The 23,182-nt window shown below is 38.3% G+C and overlaps 1 protein-coding gene across 3 annotated transcripts in view; it reads left to right on the top strand.

Annotated features, from left to right (window-relative positions):
- Positions 1 to 23,182, top strand: part of CARMIL1 (capping protein regulator and myosin 1 linker 1) — a 306,445-nt gene that overhangs the window by 194,788 nt on the left and 88,475 nt on the right. For all 3 annotated transcript variants that reach the window (XM_069563603.1, XM_069563602.1, XM_069563601.1), the window contains exons 13-20: positions 3,461 to 3,564; positions 6,014 to 6,091; positions 6,227 to 6,303; positions 9,267 to 9,371; positions 14,758 to 14,827; positions 20,749 to 20,830; positions 21,684 to 21,783; positions 21,885 to 21,939. In XM_069563603.1, coding sequence (XP_069419704.1) covers positions 3,461 to 3,564; positions 6,014 to 6,091; positions 6,227 to 6,303; positions 9,267 to 9,371; positions 14,758 to 14,827; positions 20,749 to 20,830; positions 21,684 to 21,783; positions 21,885 to 21,939 — 671 coding nt within the window. The remainder of the gene's footprint in view (positions 1 to 3,460; positions 3,565 to 6,013; positions 6,092 to 6,226; positions 6,304 to 9,266; positions 9,372 to 14,757; positions 14,828 to 20,748; positions 20,831 to 21,683; positions 21,784 to 21,884; positions 21,940 to 23,182) is intronic.

The raw sequence follows: 23,182 nt of genomic DNA, 5'->3' as shown, positions 1-23,182 counted from the left end.
AACATTTATATTCATGGCTCCATAATTCAAGGCAGATTTTTTTTTTAAATCTCCCCATGACATCCACACTGTGTCCAAATATCCTTTCTCTTCCTCAGATGTGAGCTAAGTGATAGTTTTCTGGACTTCTAGTAAATGTCCTGCTGGTTGCCAGATTATGTCAGTGCAGGGCCATCTGGTACCACCTTTTTCCAGCTGTAAACACTCCAATAATAAATATGAAGAATGGTCAAAATCACTAGATAGCCAGAATGGAGAATAGCATGAAAATCTGTGTGTAGTTTGGGTTGGAAGAGCCCTGATTCTTTCCATCCTATATTTTTGTAATTTCCTGCCATTACTGTGCTTATTAACCCAGGCCTCACATGGAATGGGCTCAAGAGGTAGGGGAGGAAATCCTTCATTCTGTCTCAGTAGCTTGAAGATGAGCTGATAACACAATTCTCTCCCAGTTCTAATCAGACATTGGCCAACTGCCAAGCACCCATATCTGTCAAGGAGTGTTTTGCTGTCAAGACTAATTTCAGCTTCTAATTTCAGAATTTATTTATTGAGTTTTGTTATACCTCACTAAGGACATAATTTTAAAAGTGATTTTCTTGATGAAAGTCTGATGTTTTCCAAATATTTTGGACTCAATTATGCCATTACAAAATACATTGATACTACCAGTAGCAGACAAATTTAAGGAAGTTGGTCATTTGAACAATCATATAAATTACCTCCAGAAATCAATCTTTTCCAGAGGCTATCATGAGTTCCTTTTGTCTAACATTATCAAATCTCCACCTGCTTCACTGCCAAGCTCTTGGTTCTTACTTCTTTGATAGTGTTCAGTTCAGTTCAGTCGCTCAGTCATGTCAGACTCTTTGCAACCACATGGACTGCAGCACACCAGGCCTCCCTATCCATTACCAACTCCCAGAGTTTGCTCAAACTCATGTCCATCGAGTTGGTGATGTCCTCCAACCATCTCATCCTCTGTCGTCCCCTTCTCATCCTGCCTTCAGTCTTTCCCAGCATCAGGGTCTTTTCCAACGAGTCAGTTCTTTGCATCAGGTGGCCAAAGTATTGGAGCTTCAGCATCAGTCCTTCCAATGAATATTCAGAAGTGATTTCCTTTAGGATCGACTGGTTGGATCTCCTTACAGTCCCAGGGACTCTCAAAAGTTTTCTCCAACACCATAGTTCAAAAGCATCAATTCTTCAGTGCTCAGCTTTTTTAGAGTCCAACTCTCACATCCATACATGACTACCAGAAAAAAACATAACTTTGACTAGACAGACCTTTGTTGGCAAAGTAATGTCTCTGCTTTTTAATATGCTCTCTAGGTTGGTCATAGTTTTTTTTTTCCAAGGAGCAAGCATCTTTTAATTTCATGGCTGCAGTCACCATCTGCAGGGATTTTGCAGCCCAAGAAAATAAAGTCTGTCACTGTTTCCACTGTTTCCCCATCTATTTGCCATGAAGTGAAGGGACCGGATGCCATGATAATTGTTTTTTGAATGTTGAGTTTTAAGCCAGCTGTTTCAGTCTCCTCTTTCACTTTCATCAAGAGGCTCTTTGGTTCCTCTTTGCTTCCTGCTGTAAGGACCGTAAGGATGGTGTCATCTGCATATCTGAGGTTATTGCTGTTTCTCCTGGCAGTCTTGATTCCAGCTTGTGCTTCATCTAGCCTGGCATTTCACGTGATGTGCTCTGCATATAAGTTAAATAAAATAAGCAGGGTGACAATATACAGCCTTGATAGTACTGACCTCACTAAATTGTGATTATTCGACTATCTTTGTTTCCTACCGTATGGCCTTTGAGAGGGTAAAATATTATTCTCTAGGTCTCAAAAGCCCATGCCTGCTATACAGTAGCCTTTAAATAAAGATTTGTTGATTGAATAAATCCTTGCGTAGCACTGGCTTTCATCCTGGAATTTATTTAGCTTCTTTCATGGTGGTCTTTGAATTTTCTGAAGGCAAAGAATGGGTCTTATTTACATATACTTCCCAATCCCCAGCATTTTATAAACATGTTATGAGCACTTAGTAAATGCTGAGTTGATGGGCCAAGAAATTCTTCCATGTACTTAAGTAAACTATTTTCCCCTCTATGTCTTGAAGTCTTCTCTATACAAACCCAGATGCACACTCACCATCAAGAAATGGCTCAGTAGCCTTTATCAGACACACACTGAAGTTGGTTCTTTGTACCTCTCCAAAGCTGAAGGATAAGATAATAACCTCTTCATCAGTGCTACACAGTCTAAACTTGGAACAGAGAACCGCTCTCACGTGGGGCTGTACTTGTAATGCTCAGCTTTTTTCTTTTGTTTTCTCGAAGTGCCTCTTGGGGTTCTGCAGTCATGAGCAGTTTTGGCCTGACCCTTGCCCCTTATCTGATGAAGAAATTATCCATGTCTGGACAAAAACCCCATCCCCTATTTTAGGTGGCTAAGACAGCCTGGGATTTTCAAGAAGAATTTTAGTGAAAAAGAAAAACAAAATTATTTATAATAGTATACCCAATTTAGAAATAGTGTTATTTCCAAAATACATGATTTAGAACAATGGACTTTCAGTAGAAACAGAAAAAGCATTGCAATATCCCACATGCCTGTTATCTAAAGAATAATCATCAGTGATAATTGTGTGTATTGACCTCTTTAAATTTCAGTCCTTTTTGGGCTCGCATTTTGAAGTGTCCTGATGAAAATCTACCTACCACAAGGTGCTAACAGACCTGTTTCAGTTCCTATTACCCAGAGATAGTAGGCCATGCCTCTCTCTGCAGAACAATCTTGCCTCCTCATATATTCATTCTTTTTTTTTTTTTTGAGATGATATTAGCTTGAACCATTTATGTTAGAGTTGACTTGAATCATATATATTATTTTATATAAATAGTGTGTAGAGTGATAATTATCAGTTTTTCCTTTTGATTGCTTATTCTATTGTGTACAGAGTATTTTCTCTTTGTAAGGTCTGTTTCAATCTAAATTTTGCCTTGAATATAATGCATTAGGCAGAGCAGTACATTCCTGGATTAACTTCCACTTTTAAGTAATCTAAAGTATCTGACTCTGAATCTGCATCCTTTTAATACTGTACATTAAGCCAAGAATCACCTGGCAGGATTGAGAAAGGGGTAAAAATGATCAATTAGATTGTTTGCATCATTCTAAGATTTCAAAGTAAAATCTTCCCCCTCCATACCAGTAGAAGTGGAACAGAATGAAGCTGATTCCATTCCATTCTCCTCCTCAGTGAGTTGGTTGTCTGTGACTGACTAACCTGTTCTTCTTGAGAACATGTCAGAAGACCATCCTCGAGCTGCCTTTTGGGAATGGTGCTTCTGATTAACCTCAGTTCTACATGTTGATGGGGCTGTTGGACCCTTTAAAGAAAATCACAGAACTCATTTTTGTTCCTGGAATGCAAACTAAGGTTTGTCTTGTCATTGTTGCAGGGGTGAATAGCCTTTCTCAGTCACTGAGTGCCAACCCTTTGACCGCCACCACTCTTGTCCATCTGGACCTCTCAGGGAACATCCTTCGTGGAGATGACCTCTCGGTAGGTTTTCTGTCCCTTCCTGCCATCTTCCATGAAACTGTACTTAATAAGCCTGGAATAATTTCTCAACAGGGCTTTGTAATGTATTTTCCCACATCTCCTTTTATCATGACATCTTAAAATCATTTAGTTATGAGCTTATAAGTGTTTTAGAGAAATATTCAGAGCCTGCCTTCATTAAATGTAATCTATCTCATAGATTTTTTTCCCTTCTCTCACTTAAGGTTGTTGAAGTTTAAATTCTTTCTCTAAATACTTAGTTTGAAGAAATTTTTCTACATTTCAAAGCATTGTTGCACCTGTTAAAACTGCCTGATAAGAAAGATTAGAGGTGTAAAGTGAATTAACTTATCACTTAATAATATTGTTAGGAAGACCAGTGGCTTTTAAAAACATAGTTTGTGATGGCAGTATTGTAAAGTAAAATAAAGTAAAAAAACCAAAAAACATAGTTTGTGATGGAAAAGGATATTGGGATGAACTTCAGTCCCACGTTCCATGAATAGAATAAAGAAGGGAAGGGTTAGGGGTCAAACTGGGGCTACTCTTGAAAGTTTGAGCGTGAAGGGAAAAGTTTCCCTTCAATGATAACAAGGTTTTTCATGCCACTGAATCAGGAATATCAATGTTTGGCAGATCTTGTTGATAGAGTGAATTGGGAATCATCTCATTGTCAGATGGGGTGAATGGTCCCCTTCCCTCTGGTCACCAGGATAGAATTTAGAATAAATGGTCCTATATCAAGGGGACCTATATTACCTGGACCTCTTCAAAGGACCTTCATTTGCATCTCATTGCTTTATGGGAGTGAAAAATATTGTGACCTGTATTCCCGTTTCTCTTCTGTTTTACTTTCCTTGTAAGACAGGGAATGTTGCCACCGTCCTTTTTGTAGTTATTTGCTCTCCCTTACACTTGAACTCATTTACATAGTACTTGCTTCCTGGTGTGCCATGACTTTCAGTCCAACCTGAGTTGTGCCTTTCCCTGATGATTCATAAATCTGCTCCCTCCAAACATGAAACCAGGGGTCTGATGTGAAACCACCAAAACATTACAGTGGCGCACTAGCAGAATCAAGAGAAAAATTAAAGTAGAGCCTGAAGATGAAACAAGAAGGTTGCTAACATAGGGGCATTCATAGTCACCTAAGACAGCCAAGTAGCTGGCCGGGAGTCCTGTCGCAGCTGGGCTTCTGGGGAAGGACAAGTGGAATGATGAGGCCTGAGTGGCAATGGGCTTCTAGCCCCTACATGCTGAGGTTCTGAGAGCCATTCAGCTGGGGCTTCCGGGGATAACTCTGCCTAGCAGGGCCTACTGGAGGTGTTGGCCAAGTAGGGTCTTGTCACCACTTAAGGGTGATTAGAGCTCCCCTAGCTGGTGGCCAGGAGTAAAATCACAGTGCCAGGCAAAGAGAATTGGATCTTGGTTAGGTCAGGAAAATAAAAGATTTTTCTGAATCAGAATTTTCATAATACAGTACGTTCTCTGTGTCTGATTATTCTAAAATACTTATAGTCCAGCCTGTTGCTCTTCTGAATTCCTTAGTAGAGAGGAATTTTCTCAAGCATCGACAGCTAAGTTGCTACTAGGACGTCTCAGTGTAAGCTTGTTTGTTTTTCCACGTGTCTTGAGGAATCCACTGAAGTGAAGCCGAGGTTAGCTATTTGCCTCGTGGCAGGAGCTTGGATGTGGTTTGCTATTGGTGGCTGTTGGCAGTTGCTGCTCACATAGGCAATTAGAGAATAATAGAGTTATTAATTATATGGTTCTGATAGCCTTGTATGGGATTAAGGGATCATTTATGCATTGTGACCCCCTAGAAACTGAAGTGTCTTAGCTATAAATGACATTTAACACCCCCTCCCCACCACCCCGCCCCCCCCCAAAAAAACAACTAATAGTGTTGTCAGGTACTTCCTTGTTAGATTTTGGAGGTAACTAAGGATATAAGAATTATTTTGTTGACCCAAAAAGAGAATATATATTCTGAAACTACTACCCTTTGTTTCAAATTCAGAGTAGTGGTTCCTTGAACACTTTCAAAGTCAGTATTTTGATAGGGTGGCTGCAATTCAGGTGGTATTTCATTCTCAACAGTTAAAATTAATTAGCACGGTCCCAAAATAATATAACAAAAATAGAGCTAATCAGAAAAAAACTAAGTCATATGTAGCAAAAAGGGGGTTTGGTAGCCAAGACTCCATTTGGCCTTTTTTTTTCTTTAAACTTAAATATAATTTAAAATATTCTGTGGATTTTTGCTCTCAGGGAAGGTAACAGAATGACAGAAAATTCTGCTGATCCTCCTGGGAAGAGTGAAGAATGATCCTGAGTGGTTTTGGGGCAACTTTATTTAAAATATTAACTTGTATTGTGTGTGGGCATGTGCCTGTGTGCATGTGATTTCTGGATCCTAATATATTTGGTTTTTATTTTTTATTTCAAGTCCATGTACAGTTTTTTGGCCCAGCCAAATGCCATTGCTCATCTGGATTTATCCAATACTGAATGTTCCCTGGACATGGTAATATTTTTTTTATATTGCTCAAGGGGTCTCAGAACAGCTATTTAGATGGGAAACAATGGGCTTTCTCCCTAATAAGATATTCTCTTAGTCTTAGAAATATTTGAAAATAAGAGTGCCTTTTTTCTTTCCCAGGTCTGTGGAGCTCTTCTGCGTGGCTGCCTTCAATATTTAGCTGTGCTCAATCTCTCCAGAACTGTGTTTTCTCACCGGTATGAAGTCATTCCTGCGATTACCATCATCTTTTAGAAGTGTCTTTCTCTCAGAGAACGTTGTAGTAAGATGAACACAGTAATAAAGGGTACATGTTGTATGTGAAAGAGGGGATGGTCCTTAACCATTATTGATGAATAGTAGACCTTGCAAGCTCAAATTTTTGTTATGTCTTTTCTCCCTGCATGACAGGGTTCTTATCAAGAACTCTAGCCTGCCTATATGAACTCTATAGTAAGGTGCCATTTCTCATATGTGGACAGGCATTCTCTCTTAATACACTAAAAATCCTTTTAGAAACATCTGAGGGTGTTTCTCAATAATGCATCTGAAGTAAGTCTCAACTGTGTCTGGGAGGCAAAGACAATAGTCAGCCCAGAGCTCTTGTATTCTGATTTGTGGAAGTGGAGGGCCAGCCTCAGCCCCTCACTTCTACCTTCATGATGTAGAATTGTTTGCAAAACCAGACAGTAGATTAGAAGTAACAGATATTCACACAGAGCAGAAGCAACAGCTTAGAATGGGAGAATGCAGAAGAATGATGAAAAGTACATGGGTTATCTTAGATTTGGTATTCTACTATCATTTAATGTATTACTACAATTCACTCAGCATTTGTTACCACAAGTCATAAACAATGTCAAAGTCATGATATGCTCCTTAATAACACGGAGGACTGCCTAATATTATCTCCTCTTTTATTGGCTCATCTTTTTAAAGCTTTATATATTCCAAGGGATAATAGTCGCTTTGTTGGAAAAAATCAGAATTAAACCTGCTTTCTTCTACAATTAAGCCTCATAAATAAGTTATTCTACATTTTAAAGTACTCATGGTGCCTTATTTTAACAGTGATGTAAATCTTTATGATAGCAAAAATATGCCGCAAGTACCTCAACCAGATATGATCAGAAACTGTAAAGTGTAGGAGATAAAACAATGGGAGAAGTTGAGAGTTTTCTTAGGTACTATATTTCAAAGACCTTAGAGGGTATTAGGTTGACTGCCCCATCAACCCATGTATTTGAAGAGAGCTCATGAAACCATGCTTTAGTGGAGCTATGACAGACTGAGGAATTGGGTTAGAAATGGTATTATAGACTATAAGGATCTTCATCTAATCAGCTCTTTTGAGTTCATAATACTGTGAATTTGGTGATGATTGGTTGTCAGTAGAGCTGTTAAGCTTGTAGAGCGAAACTGTGCTAACAAATTGCCTTGTCTTCCAAATGAGAGGATGTGATTACACTGTTTAATATCCACTCCCTTACCTAGATGTAATCATAAGAAGCCCCTAGTAAATTATGTCAAAATTGCTGCATTTGCACTGAGTTGTAGATTGTTAGCCAGTCTGTTCATACTGTGGTTCACAGATAATTTCAGAAGTGTAACAGTCAGAATAGGTCAGGTTGTTCCAGTAACAAATGATTACCCTCAACCCACTACCCTCTCTATAGCTTTCTGCAACCATGATCTTGCAACATGTCCGTTATGGGCTGGCCACATCAACTTCACGCTGGGAGGCAGAGCAACCTCTTTCTAGAACATTGACAGTCACATAGCAGAGGAGAAAGAAGGATGGTAACACACACATTGGCTGGTAAACCAACTCTCTGGAAATTGTACACATCACTTCTGCTCACATCCCATTCACCAGAGGGGCTGGTGTGGCTAAGCCTGCCATTTGTGGGGTGACTGATCATCATCCTTCAGAAAAGGGCAATGAGTATTTGGAAACATTAGAACAGTCAACACCAATGTGATATAACAGAAAGAAAACTATGTTCAAATAAAAAATTAACATTTGCTCATCAGAAAATGAACCTGAGTGTTCAAGCTTATATCCTTCTGATATCTGAAACCAGAGTTGTTTGAAATGTCTGGTATGTATTCTACCAGAATTCTCTTTCTTCTTGAATTTATTTTTCATCTTCTCAAATAGAGATTCTTGCTGCTTGGAATAGAAAAATAGCTATTTTCTTCTCAAATAGTCCGAAATTGTCGTGTTTTAAAACTTTCTCAAATATTGACAGGCTTCCTAGACCTCTGTGCATAAAATGTTGTTGAATAAGACATGGTTGAGCTAGACTTCTAGGATGGCTTCCTCCCTGAGATAGTATGATTCCCTCACAGAATATGAATAGCTGTCATTAAATGAGTGTTGACAGTGCATCAGGCTAAGTGCTTTACTTAGTGAATCCTTTCAACAGTTCTGTAGGATGGAACAAAACAAGCTAAGCATTGATATTCCAGTTTTGACTCTGGAATTTCATTTTTCTCAAACCCTCATACTGTGGTGTTGACTCTGTCTTCTTGTTGAGTTGTATGATTTGATCCACTTCCCACTAGAATAGCAAGCAAGGGGATATATTTGGAGGTTATAACCATTTCCTTTTGGAGTTTTGTCTTTTTTCTAATATTTGGCCTGAAATAATTAGATTTGTGGTGTGGCTATAAGAGCCAAGTAGGATATTTGTCATGCAGGCTTCTTGCCAATCAGACTTGACCTCCAGTCTCAATCTTGGCGCATCTGAGACCTCTACATCTGAAAATATCACCAAACACAGGTAGCGATCCTTAACAATCTGGTGTCATCCAGTGGGAAGGCTCTTTAAACTGGTGAGAAATATGTGTCTTCTTTGACTTATTTCCTAAAAACTCAAATATGGAGTTTCCTAGAGATCTAGAAATAGAACTCAATGAGTTCCTTGGCTATGAAGAATAGAAATAAAATGTTTTAAAATCTAATGACATTTCTTAACCTCTCTTACATCATTTAAAAAAGTATACTGAATTTACTTTCAGACTTTTTTTTTTTTAACTTTTAAATTTCTACTGAGGATACAACTGATTCATGGATTATTTCACAGTGTCTGAATTACCAATGAATAATTTTGCCAATATGGAAGTGGGGTGCGGAGATGAAAGTTTAAGTGTATGACTCTCATGATTTGTTTTTTAGGAAAGGAAAAGAAGTACCGCCATCTTTCAAGCAGTTTTTTAGTAGTTCTCTGGCTCTGATGCAAATCAACCTTTCAGGCACAAAACTGTCTCCTGAGCCCTTAAAGTGAGTGGTTAATTCATTTTCTCCAGAGCTTTTAAAGTTCAATTTGTTATTATGAATGTGTTTGAGGGAAGGGAAACAAGACATACAATCCCAAGACAGTCAAGGCAGATGAAAATGCCTTTTACTTTGGGTCGCAAAGGAAATCAAATTCTTTTTGAGTACATTGTGTGCTATTGATATTATTGCATCTTCTAGGGAAAAAAAAAATCTTCTTTGATTTGTGACCTTGGCATTAGTCACTGATCTATGAAAGTGCTTCTGGGTACCACTGCCTTTATACGGACCTCTGTTCAGGCCATTTTAGGTAGATTCTTTTGTGAATTCTAAATATTTCTACTAACAATAATAATCAAACTATATGTACTTGTGTGTGCAACAGAACCAATTTTTAGGTGCTTTGCTTTCTGGATACCTGGGTATCTATCTGTTTGGGTATTTTTACTTGGCAGGCAACTTATGTTATGGATGAATAGCCCCAGTGGATGAGTAGCAGTGAAGTTGAACTTTTAAGAATAATTTGTTATCCCTGAATTTCTGTTCACCATTGCCAGAAATAATGAAAAGGGCTATAGAATCTAATTTCTCTTTGAACATATTTTCAATTTTAGTTACGAATACCTATATTATCAGTTATGTTCAAATGTGCACACAGATTTCTTCTTTCCCCACCTAACATGTAAATCAGCATTCAGTTTTCCCCTGTAATTTGTGTGAAATGTTAAAATCAATGTCTGCTATTCATTTTACTGAAAATTGTTTTCAAATTAATTTGTAAATTCTCTTTTTGAGAGCTGTGAAATTCTTGATTACAGTATTCTGCAAAGTGCTGTGTGACTAAAACAACAGAGGCTTTGAGAAAGAGTTGATCTATAGCTAAGTGCTAAAAAAGAAATTCTGATGTTATAGCATGCCTTTTGAAAAATTAAAAAAAAATTTTTTAAACTTTTTGTGTTGGGGTATAGCTGGTTAACAATGTTGTGGTAGTAGTTTCAGGTGGACAGCAAAGGGACTCAGCCATACATATACATTTTTCTATTCTCCCGTGAACTCCCCTCCCATCTAGGCTGCCACATTACATTGAGCAGTGTTCCATGTACTATACAATAGATCCTTGCTGGTTATCCATTTTAAATATGGCAGTATGTATATGTCCATCCCAAATTCCCTAACTATCCTTTCCCACTACCCTTCTCCCTGGCCTTAAAAAAAAAAAAAGGCAGAAAAAATGGTATCTGTATATTAGAGATCTCTAAATATAACAGCTGCAAATAGTAAAAAACCATGATTAGGCCATTTGTGTGGATATGAATAAAGCTATGAGAATCAATATTCTGAAGGGGAATCTCTTATAACTTAAACACACTTACTCATTTGATTGACAATGGGCTATGTACCGGCGGGTACTGAGTAGAAAGCAAAACCAGATTTGATATTATCATATCATATCAGCATGAAGTTAGCATATTCAAAGTGGTTTTAGTGATAGGTGCATGGTATACTAATTCTTTCAATGTTTTTGGTCCTGTAGAATATAGAGTAGTTCTTCATTGATCAGGGCAATTGATTTTATAGAATAATCTTCACCACAAGAACATGAATTTACTTGTACTTTATTATAGATATAGGCTTATAAACATTTATATTTAAAAGTTATTTATCAGTGTTAAATCTTGTGACCTCTTATTATTTATGTGAATGTTTAATAATAAATCAGTACAGGCAGACCTCAGAGATACTGCAGGATTGCTTCCAGGTTCCTGCAATAAGGTGAATATCACAATAAAGTGAGTCACATGAGTTTTTGAGTTTCGTGGTGCATATAAAAGTTACGTTCATACTATACCGTGGTTTATTAAGTGTGCAGTAGCATTATGTCCAAAAAATGTCCATATCATAAATAAGAAACACTTTATTGCTAAAAAAGGCTAGCTATCATCTGAGCCATCAGTGAGTTGTAATCTTTTTGCTGGTGGAAGGATTGAAATATTGCGAGATGGGACACAGAGGCAAGAAGCAAGCAAATGCTGTTTTAAAAAATGGCACCAGTAGATTGGCTTGACACAGGATTGCAGCAAACCTCCAATTTGCAAAAGAAAAAAAAAAAAGCAGTATCTGTGAACTGCATTATGAGGAGGTATGCCTATGGTCTCTTCAGGTTGTTTTACCCTGTAAAATTTTTAACATGAGGAAAAGGCTGATGGATGAAGATTCTATAAACAAAATTTCATATGTGCATTTAATGTGAAACTATAATTTGAAAAGAGGTGCTTGGCTTTACCTGTGAGAGGATGAGGATGGAAGGGAACTTGCAAAACACTGCCCTGAGCTGGATGCCGAACTGGGTGCATCCCCACAAACTGTCACCTGCCGTGTTGACAGCCGTGGGCAGGTGTCATGATCCCTATTTTACAGCTGAGGAAATTGAAGCTCAGAGAAGCCAAGTCCTTTGTCAAACTCACTGTCACAGGTTGGGTTTTTTGGGAAGCAGAGTTAGAGATGAAAATTCACCTGTAGGATTTTATTAGGAAATGATTTTGGAATCCCACCTGTGAGGTGCAGGGCGGGCGGGAAGGAGGTGGGATGGGACAGAGGGGAGGTTGAACTGGGGCTGCCACAGTGAAGCCCTCAGCCAGCCTGATGGGAGCTTCATTGTTGGAATGACCCTGAGCTGGGTGAGGGGGCTAGGCCTTTATACCCCTGTGTTGATCAGTCCTTGGATACAGGCTGCTCTTGCAAGCAGATGTGACCTTGAGTGAGTCACTTTTCTGCAGCTGAGGCAGCTCGCATAGAGGACCAATGGTCGAGGGGGCTCTGGGGAGGAACGCTATAGAGTCCACTACTCCAAGGAAGAACACGACTGTGAAAAAAAGCAGTTACTGTCTTTGAGCAACCACTGGCTCAGGCCTTTTCCTAAACCACATGGCATCCCTGTGTACCAGCTGGGTGTAGGGGGTGGTGGGGGGAGACCCTCATTTCTTACAGGATGGGGAATTCGTAGCCATAAGAAAGGTAAAGTAAGGCCCCCTCTCTTGAGAGTGACGCTTTAAAGTTTGGACATGTCCATATTTTATAGAACTTCCCCACTTAGCACATCTTCCCCACTTTGACAGATCTGTCAAAAGCGATACAAGGAGAGTAATTAATTGCTTTTTTCACAGTTGTATTTTTCCTTGGAGGTTGTTTTCCATCCACATCAAAGTATTTTAAGGGGTCTTAAAGAAGAAGATGACACTGTTCCCTTAGTGTTTCCTAAAATCTCCGGAGGAGAGTGGTTCTTGGTGTCCCAAGCCTGCTCCCTGCTCCAGCATCGCTGCTTATGCTTCTTCTTTCACGCCCTCTCCCCTGTCCCTTCTTCCCTGTACCACCCTCCCTCCCTGCCACGTGGTCCCCCTTCTGTCAACCCCATAGCCCTGGCCAAGTATTCTTACTAGAGCCATTAAAATGGAGGGATGTGCTACTCCGAAATTATAACTAGTATCACAGATCCAGAGCTGTGGAGATGAAATACCAATTCTTCTCTTAACCAGTTTTGCTCTAATAACCGAAGATCAAGAGGATCAAACCACAAAGGCAGTTTACACTGGGTTAAAAGTAACAACATGCCTTGTGATAAGAGTTTTCCCCAGTGCCTGCTATGCTTTGCCGTAGTTGCTCTCTTTTGCTTCATTTTACTAGGGACAGTTTCTGTGGGTTATTTATTTTCACTTGTCTCCTGAGTCGTTACCTCTTAATCAGTGGCCTTCCATAGTTAAGTATGTTAAAGGACACCATTTATTTTCTTGGCCTTAACCTACATGTCAGAAATAGGGAGAATGTTCCCTCCATCTCAACATTATAATAATGCAGTGTTAAAATACGTGGCTAAGTCCTAGCAACTTCAAACTTAGAAATGGAGGGACCTCTTTGGTACTGTCCTCTCTCTCCCTTTTGCTGATGAGAACTCGAGGCACAGAAACGAAAGTCATGTCCTTCAGGCCACCTTAGTGATAGGGTCAAGACCCAAGGACTGGCCTTTTGGTTTCTAGTGTCTCAACACTGCCCCCAAGAACGGGAGAGAAGTTCCTTCTGAGGGAAAGAGAAACACTTGAAGAAGTGATTGAACAGAGAGGCATACCCACAGATGAGATGTGCCCAGCCCTTTTTCACAGGACAGTGTTTGAGAAGAAGGGCCCGTGAACTGGATTAAAGGAATAAAGAGGCACACACTCCCTTCAGCCTTCTTACCCACAGGGGTGGTTTTCATAGCTGGAAGTAGCCAAGTTCTTGGGCTCTGCCCACCTCGGGAATTTTATCTCTCAGGGGATGAGGCCAGAGAATCACTAAAGGGGGAAAATCTCAGATACTCTCACATGAAATCATCTCCTACCTTCTCACCTCCTCCTCCCCTGGAACACTGACAACGGGTAGTCATCACCCCCAGGTGGCAGTTGCCTTGGTTCTGCCCTCTAGTCACCCCCAGGTGGCAAATGCCCTCTGGCATTTACGACTGTCCACCTTGCATTATGGTCATTCACACACACATTTGTTTCCTTTGCTTGAGAGTAGAAGCCCTCTCATACTCATTTTTCAGCTCCTCACCAGGCCTTGTTGAGGGTCTCTCCTGCTTTTGGAATAATTAATGGAAGTGGGTGCATGTGTGAAATTTTTCTGTCAAGCCTATTCAGTGGTGTTGGGTTTTATTGAACTGACTTGTGAAAGTGGAATCAATTCATCCTCTTACTTAATGAGATCCACAGGATATGTCCAATCTCCTCCATAAGCAAATAAGAAACTTCTTTGGGGTTTATCCTGTGACCAGCTAGTAGAATAGATAGGATCCTGTTCTCAAACTCAAGGCTTGTACCTTATTTCCCATGCCTTTACACCCTTACCCATCCCACCTCTGTATGTCCTTTCATCAACTCATCCAGTATGATTTCACATCCTGGAGTACTGTAGAGCCTGCCTTCCCCATTAACATAACACTTAGGGAAACCGAGCTTCACTTTGCTATTCTAATAACAACTGCCTGCGAATATTCTAAACATAATTAAAGGTGTTCTCAAGCAGATGCGGAGGGGGGGTGGGTATTTATCTGTGATGAACACATTTTAATTTCAGTGTGCAATTAGGAGCACTGTTGGTTTATTTGCATAGGAATGAATAGCAACCCTGTTGGGTTTTGCATTTATAAGGGACCTGCTCCATGTCAGACGGGAGAGTGTGACTGTCATTTTTATCAGGGCTGTCAGTGGACATGCAGTTGGCATTTTGAAAAGTGAGATGGTTCTTGGTGCTTGACCCATTATGATTCAGAAAAGTCCTTCTTTCTCTGGGCTTTGTTCAGTGTGCTTACAGGACAATGTGTGGAATTTTTATCTAATGTGTGTGTGTTTCCTCCTCCCAGAGCGCTGTTATTGGGCCTGGCTTCTAATCATAACTTGAAGGGAGTTTCTCTTGATCTCAGCAACTGTGAGGTAAGAGCACCTTTAGACTATGTCCTGGAATAGATAATAGTCTGTAAATTGCTTTGTCTTTTTCTTGGAAAAAGGGTAATTCTGTGACTCCAGAGGGTATATACGAAATAGGAAAATACACTTTATACAAGTTTCTGATGTTCTGTGTTTTGTGAGTTTTATCTACAAATGGTTATGGAACACTATTCAGAAAGCACTCAAATGTGCTTTTAATGACCTTTTATCCCTCCCCTTCTTCTTGCCAGTTGTTTAAGTATTTTGTGATGACGCTTTGAGTTAACAAGCAGTAAACTAGCTTTACCATCAAGAGAAGTAGGCCGTGAAGCATTCCTCACGGAGGCCAGATGGGTACAGCCTAACTTGGACTTGGAGAATATGAAAGGGAAGGTTTTTGGTCATTAATTTTGCTTTTTAATATGTTGATTTTAAAACAGGAAAATTAAGGTGCTTATCAAAATTATAACAATTCCAACACTTTTTCTATCCAGCTACACACAGAGGAGAATTGAGGCTAAAAGCTTCTTATATTTTTAGAGTGTACCTGAACTTTGCACTGTCTTGAAACTTTTAGCTTGTGTGGAAATCAGCAAGAAAATACCTCAGGACAGACTGTCCAGCCTCTTCAGAGCCACACTTTACCTACCATGTCGAACTTGGTGTCTTTTCTCAGGACTAGAGATGGAAGGCTCTTCATTCCTCTTCTTGGGTTTTTATGCCCACTCTTCTCTCTTCCCAGTACATTCCTGCCATGTCCCTCTTCTTTCCCAAGGCTCCTCTTTCTTTGAGGATCTAGTTCAGGTCCAGCCTCCTCTGTAGCTGCATCAGACGCGTACTAGTCAATCCTGGTTTGGCCATAACTAGCTATGCATTAGCTAGAATTAGTTGATAGCACTACCTCTCAATTTCTGTGTCTGAAATGAAGACAATATTTGTGCCTCTCCTAGTAGGTTGTTAGGAGGTTTAAAGAGCTCTTTGAAATATGCCCCTTAGAACGTCTAGTTCCTATGAAGGTTGCTCACTATTGTTGCTTATCTATCTGTAAATTTCTTCCTTGACTGCTTCAGCACTTTGGGGTCTTATTTTTTTCCAAATTGCTAGTACTTAATGACGGTGACATGCATTTGGATGCTGAGCAACATAGTGCCTTGTACAGTTATGAAACTAGCTCCTGTATGCTTTCCCAGCTAGGTGGTGACTTTCTAGATGGCAGTATCTTACTTTGTTTTTCCCTTAGCTGCTAACAAAATGCTGAGCACCAAGCCAACTCCACATTAAAGATTAATGCTTTCCCTCTCTGAAAATTCTAGAAACTGACAAGTCTGAAATCAGCCATATAAATTGTTAGTGCAGGATATATATATATATATTTTAACAATTTTGAGCTGGGGTGAATGCCAACTGTGTGTGATTTACTAGTCTTTTTGTCTGTTGGGGTGAAAAGAAGAAAAAATCCTAAAAATCTAACTTGGTATTGTAAAATTTTCATGTTTAAGTCTGTGTGCTCTTTTGTTTTAAAGACATACCATAAAACAGAAACCATCTCTGGTAGTATGAATTAACTATTTCCCAGCACTTTATTAAGGCATGCCAATAATAAAATTTGTTTTGAAGGAAGGAATAAGAACAACGGGGATGGAAAGGGTTATTCTATCAAATAAAAAACAACTTGTATAATGTTGGTTGCTCTGTTAGGTTAAAACACTAAATTGGCAATGACTCCTATGCTTTGCTATCCTGATTAAAGTTCATGATTGCTACCAATACAACATCATTCATTTAATTCTGTGATTAAAACTGGAAAGGACATAAGTGATCATTGGATTCCCATGCTTACAGATGAGGAAACTGAGGTCTAAAGAAGCTGAAATAATCCAACTCACTAATGGCAGAGTTCTAGTGAAACTATGCCTTCCTGATTATTGTTAACACTAGTAATTATTAGAATATTATGTGCTTAGGCATTTTCTTCTCAAATAAGTTGATAGGTACCATACGAATGAAGAACACTGTGTTAGATTGTTACACAGCTTGTTTAAACTTCTTTGTGATCCTATTGGAAATAGCTTTCATAGACAGCTGTATTTGGTGAACCATATAAAACTGACATTTTTGTAAGTCAAAAATGGCAAACTCTTGGCAGTTTCATATGGATCCACCAAATGGCTAGTAACCTTTTTTCCTTCATATTTTTTTCTTATTAAGGCAAGAATCAGATACTGATGGTAGAATTGGCTATTATTTTGATGATAATTCTACCTTCATTTTGGCCATTCATTTATGAATTATGTGATAAAATTGTTGTAGCCACATGTTCCGGGAAACAAACTCACTCAGAAGGACAATGCAGATAGTGGAGTGCAGCTTATTATACCGGTGGGCCCAAGGCAGAGTCTCCTCTTAGCCAGGGACCCCAACCAGTTTTTGTGAAAACCTTATATACTCTTAAGTGTATGTGCTCAAACCCACCTCCCCAAATTCCCTGAAACTAGTCTGAACAAAGGAAAAGAAAGATACAGTCAAAGTTAACCCGTGATTCATATGCCTTAAGCCTAGGTAGTTAACAGTGGACAATTACCAATAGGCCTGTGATCATACCCTAATAAGCATCATAGAATTTATGATTCTATTCGGTTACACAGATAATTAGGGTATTCTTTTAGGTGATGGAGAGTCTAGGTACGAGCCCTTGGGCTCTTCCATTCGGGGGGTCTGGTTTTCCAGTTGGTATGTCGTTTCCATAGATACTAGGCATAGCTCAAAGTCCACAGTCTGGCCCAAGATGGAGTCCTGCTTTCAAGATGGAGCCTGTTCTGTCTGTTTCCTCCTTCAAAATGATGCTACTGGCATGAGGACCCATTAATACTGCCTTAGTGTCATGTTCTTCCACTGTCTTACAGCTTGAATTACCGTACTGGTGACCATGTTTGTCAAGTCACATGTTATATTGCTTCTTACAGTAGTTAGTGAAACACAAAATTACAGCTGACATTTAAACAACACGGATTTGAACTGCCTGGATTCACTTATACGTGACTTTTTTCCACTGAATACCTATTACAGTACTACATAATGGTTGGTTGAATCTGCACAGGGGGAAGGAACCTTGGATATTGAGGGTCATCTGTAAAGTTTGTACTTGATTTTTTGATTGTGTGGAGGGTTGGTTCCCTTAAGTCCCCTCATCCCCCAAGTTGTTCAACGGTCAGTTGTACGTATCTCTCTTGAAAGTGAAATTCACTCCATCATATCTGATTCTACGACCCCATGGACTTCTCCAGGGAATTCTCCAGGCCAGAATACTGGAGTGGGTAGCTGTTCCCTTCTTCCCAACCCTGGGATTGAACCCAGGTCTCCTGCACTGCAGGCGGATTCTTTATCCATTGAACTACCAGGGAAGCCCCTATATATTTCTCTTAGGTTATATCTCTGAAACCGTAATTTATATATCCCTAGGTTCTAAATTACCCTTTGGCATTGCACCCAGCCAGCAAGGATATATTGAACTGATCACGTCAAACCACATTTTGTCCTTGGAGAATCCTGCAATATTCCCAGTTTTATGTGAGGAAATTTCCCAAGATTGAAGTTATTTTTTTCATTAAAAATAAAACCCCTGGAGAAGAAAAGTGACAAATAACAGGGGGGCGGTATTTTACATTTAAATCTGTAATATTCACCACCTCTTTTTAAATGGCAAGTGTTCTTGAGGAAAGAATATGAATTATTAAAAGTTCTCTAGATTTTAGTTTACCTTGCTTCTGTCCCCATTATGAATGTTTTTGTATTAGAACTATTCACTTAGAACTATGAGTAACAGCTGAAATATTCCTCCTTCCTTGAGACCACACTTCTCTCTTGAAAGAAATGTGATTTTATTTTTAACATTTTAAAAAGTATTGAGTGATTCAGTTACATTTACTCCTCTTTGATCTTGCATTCTTTTAAGCAGTGCTAGTGTGTGGGATCCAAATGAGGGTAATTTAAAAACCAGCTTTACATGCATACATGCAGACATAGCCTCTAATTATGCAAATTCATTTAAAAGGATTTTCATTTACAGTAATGGAAAAGCTTTTACTGTTTTGGGAAAGCTTGGAGCTTTGGGGGAATTTTAGGCATCTAATAACCTGTGAATTCAATCGAATGTTCTTGGCAACTGAAGATCAGTTATTTTCTTATTTAAGTTTTGGATTTTTGTTTTGGGAGTATATTTTAGTTGCAGTGTTTTTTTCTCACTCTGCTTTTTTCTGTTGTGTGTTGATAGAGACTTCTGCTTCTCTGTTCTTATTCTGCTTACTGCTGATAACATTTTTTTTTGTTGTTTTTTCTCCTTGGGCTTTCCTTAGCTTGGCCACTGTGTAAGTACTTTATGAATCAATAAATTAGGATATGTTGACATTTTAGTACTGAAAAATGTTAGTATTATGGGTTTATGCTACAGATATCAGTGAGGAGTATTTGTAAACTAAACAGAGTTGAGCACTGAAATCTCTCATCCTCATCCTATTTTCTGTTTTCACAAATGGAATATTTTTTCTATGTATTATAAGAAGTAGAGATTTTCTTGTAGAAGTTTGACTTTTCAACAGAGAAATCATTAACAGCAAATAATGAAACTGTAAAGACTTATGCTTATCTTCTCAAAAGCATAAATTTTTCATGTTCTGAAAAGCAGATTATGTTCCTTTGAAGTGTTTGCCTAAATTGTTTCTTGCTTTAATATCGATATGGTCTACATATAATGCTCACTGCGACTTGAAGCAGTGTTTCTTAAGTCTATTTGTGAAGAACCTGGTGGTGGTTGTTTTTTAATTTCCACTCTATCATAAGCCAATAGTTTGGTAAAAAATATAATAAAAATAGCCATAGTTCTACCCACTGGGTTCACAACCCTTCAGCTGTGGAGTTGGTTGGTCTTGGTTTCCTTGGGGGACATAGACCAGCCTCCAGGGATGTCAGCCTCTGTGTGACACTCCCCTTCAGAGCTCACATCAGGCATCTCACAGTGATCTGCTGTCACCTGAAAAAATAGAAAAGACTGAATGTAAAGACTCCCGCTAAAAAAACTGAATAAAGTGATCCCAAAGATCTGTGCAAAATTCTGCTTATCATATAAGCAGCCAGGGAAATTGGCAGGTTTTGGTCCAGAGTTCCACAGACATATTGCATCTAAAATAGTGAAATAAGGATTCTTTAAATTTTTACATCAAAATGTGAACAAGTAGAAAGTGTTATCAATTTGGTATAGAATCTTAAAATTTCATTTTCTTAAGTGAATAGAGAAACTACCATGTCCTTTGGCCCATAGTAGGTTCCCAATAAATGATAGTTTCTCTTATTAGATCATAAGTTTCCTGAACAGAGGGTCACAGCTTGGAAAACTGCACCCTGCACAATGTTTTAACATGTAGTAAGAACTCAGATAGTTGCTGAATGAGAAACAAAAAGATATTCTGACCTTGGTAAAATGTGCTTTTGATTTTGGGGAAAAAGATGAAAATGACTTTTTAGGTTTTTATGGTCTCCTTCAGTTGTTTTGCTGCTACATGATGGAGAGTTATATCTGAAATCTGTAATAATCAGATATAACAGTAGTGATTTCTCATGTATAACGATATTTGTTAGATTTCCAAAAGTCAGAAATGAAGAAAATTCTTGTGGGTTGACGGAGACTGTTTTGCCTGTGGTGATGCAGGGTGATCTCTGTCTTCTGTTTCTTTCTCTAATGATTTTCAGACTTATGTGGAATGGGACATCGTGACTAGTGGTTGGCCCTTTGCATTGATGATTTTTTTTTAAGTTGATAAGTTTTCTCTTTTTCTTTGGTGCTAAATTCAAGGCTATCTCTCCTATTTTTAATTTTTTGGTTTCACCCTTCCAGTAGGTGACCACTTTCCCCTGTTTGGTTTGTGTTTCTCTAGCTGAGATCTGGAGGTGCGCAGGTACTAGAAGGCTGCATTGCTGAAATCCACAACATCAGCAGCCTAGACATCTCTGATAATGGTAAGTCAGAAATTAGAGAAGAAAACACATAGAAATATTATTTGAAGGAAGTTAGTAAAGGCAAAATAGTCTAATCCAATCTAGACACCTTAATAAAACTGATATTTCACTCCTTGATTAGAAGACTATTTTTTCTTTTTCCACGATTTTTATAAATACTTTTTTTTTCATGATAACTATAGCATTTATGTTTTAAGAGAGTAAATTTATGGAATAATTTCATGTCAAAGTCTTGTTTGTTTCATGGCCAAAAAGTGAAAAGTCTACGCAGTAAAACAATTTAGTTAAAACAAAAAAAAAGATCAGCAATATATTGATAACAATCTGAGTACAACCTTTTTGTGTTGGACTTGGTAGTAATAAAATTGAGGCCTTATTTATTTATACAAAAACCTGTTTCATTAGCTTTATTTCTACTGGTTATAGTAGTATGTGAGTATGAACCTGCAAAGACAAGCATGCTGTATGAATTTGTATAGACAACTTTATCTGCAGTCACCTCCCAGTGAACAGTATGTCAGAATCTTCTCTCACAAAGGTGTGGGGAGAGATGAAACTTTCTACTGTCATGTATCACCATTCCTTACTGAATTTATTTAGCCCCTCGTTGCATAAGAGATTTAGATATGTCTTTGTGGAGAATGAATTTATCCCTGTGAAATAATAGGACATAAAAAGAAGGCAAAAAGTTCCTTTGGTGGGGGGGTGGGGGGGAGGAGATTAGAACCCCAGGGATTACAGGACAGTACCGAAAGCCATCTAACTGCCTTGCACCTTTGTTTAATTGTGTTCCCTCTGAGAATTTATTTATCCACATGTGTGTTGATTTTCCATTTACTCTGATTCTTTCCAGGTTTGGAATCTGACCTATCTACCTTAATAGTGTGGCTCAGTAAAAACAGATCAATACAACACCTGGCGTTAGGCAAAAATTTTAATAATATGAAATCCAAGTAAGAGTTTTTTGCATTTTTATATGACAATGATGAAAATAACCAGCCCCCTGAAAGCTTTTGATTTGATTCCACTGTTCACATCTTTAAAATCTCTTTAGAAATCTGACACCTGTGTTGGACAACTTAGTACAGATGATTCAAGATGAAGAATCAGTGAGTATTATTTTCAACACTTTTGCCTAAAACCGTTCTGTTGCTGTTCTTACTAGTTTTGTCCAGTGGGTTAGTGCTGATATGCTTTCAGATAATTTTATCTCTGCATACATTTTTTATTATTTTTTTAAATGCAGTAAATATTCATGTTTTAGCACAGTTATAGAGTATACTTAAATTTACTTACTTTTCACTTTATTCAATCACTAATTAAAGGAAGATTGAAACTAATAGGTAAAAAGAAACATACATTTACTCCTAAAACCATCTTTCAATAAGCTGTATTACTTACTAGCTTCAGCTAATACACTAATCTGCAGGTATGAATTTTTACTCTCTAGTTGACTTTATGACTTAATCTCATGCTGAGAAACATCATATTGCTAATTTGAATTTCATCCAGTAATTGTGCAGAATTATAAGAGACTAAGAAAGTTGTTCCCCATCTTAAATTATGTCTAGAGCTCTAATAATCCTTATATTTTTATCCCCTTTAATTTTTCCTGGCTAAGATTTGGTTCATGGTAAAGAAACTTAATTTCAAATAGTATCCTATTTTGCTACCCTTAGACAGGCATAAGAAAAGATATTTTCTGGACCAAGTGAGAAGCACTCTACCATTAATTCCTTTCATTGAAACCTAGTGTATCACACCTTGTGTTTTACTGATGCTCTTTAACATTTTGTCCATTTCCTATCTTGGTCCTCAGCCACCAAAGAGCTTACATGGTTCCTCAAATCCAAATCAATTTGTATAATAAAGATTCATATTATTTGTTGCTTTTATAGGTCATAGAAGTAATTTCCTATGTTAATCATGTGAGATGTGTCACATTTTTTTAAAGTATGATTTTCCCTTTTGAAGTTGTATTGGGTAATAGCAAATTCTGCTGAAACTGTAAGCTAAATTTTCAGAGAAAGCCATGGGGTCAGGAGAGATGGAGGCGGGTGCTTTTCCTTACCTGCCTTTGCCCGTATCTCTTTGTTGGGGCTCTGATCTGGAGGGCAGGAGAAAATTCTGCTGTCACTGTGTGGATGTAATTTCCAACCTGTGGGCTAGAAATGAAACTCGTTGTTACTTAATGAATTCAAGCACTGCTCTTTGTCCTCATTTGCCAATAGGCCCTATATTTTGTTACTGTTATACTGGGTTATTAAAGTTAAAGGCATAATTAGAATGTAATTTATACTTTTCAGAATTTATGCAGTTTGTTTTACATATTAATTTGACTTTCTACCACCT

The sequence above is a fragment of the Ovis canadensis genome, chromosome 20, assembly GCF_042477335.2.
Source record: "Ovis canadensis isolate MfBH-ARS-UI-01 breed Bighorn chromosome 20, ARS-UI_OviCan_v2, whole genome shotgun sequence".
NCBI classification, from domain to species: Eukaryota; Metazoa; Chordata; class Mammalia; order Artiodactyla; family Bovidae; genus Ovis; species Ovis canadensis.
Note: the sequence above shows the minus strand (reverse complement) of the source record. Positions and strands in the feature narration are given on the sequence as shown.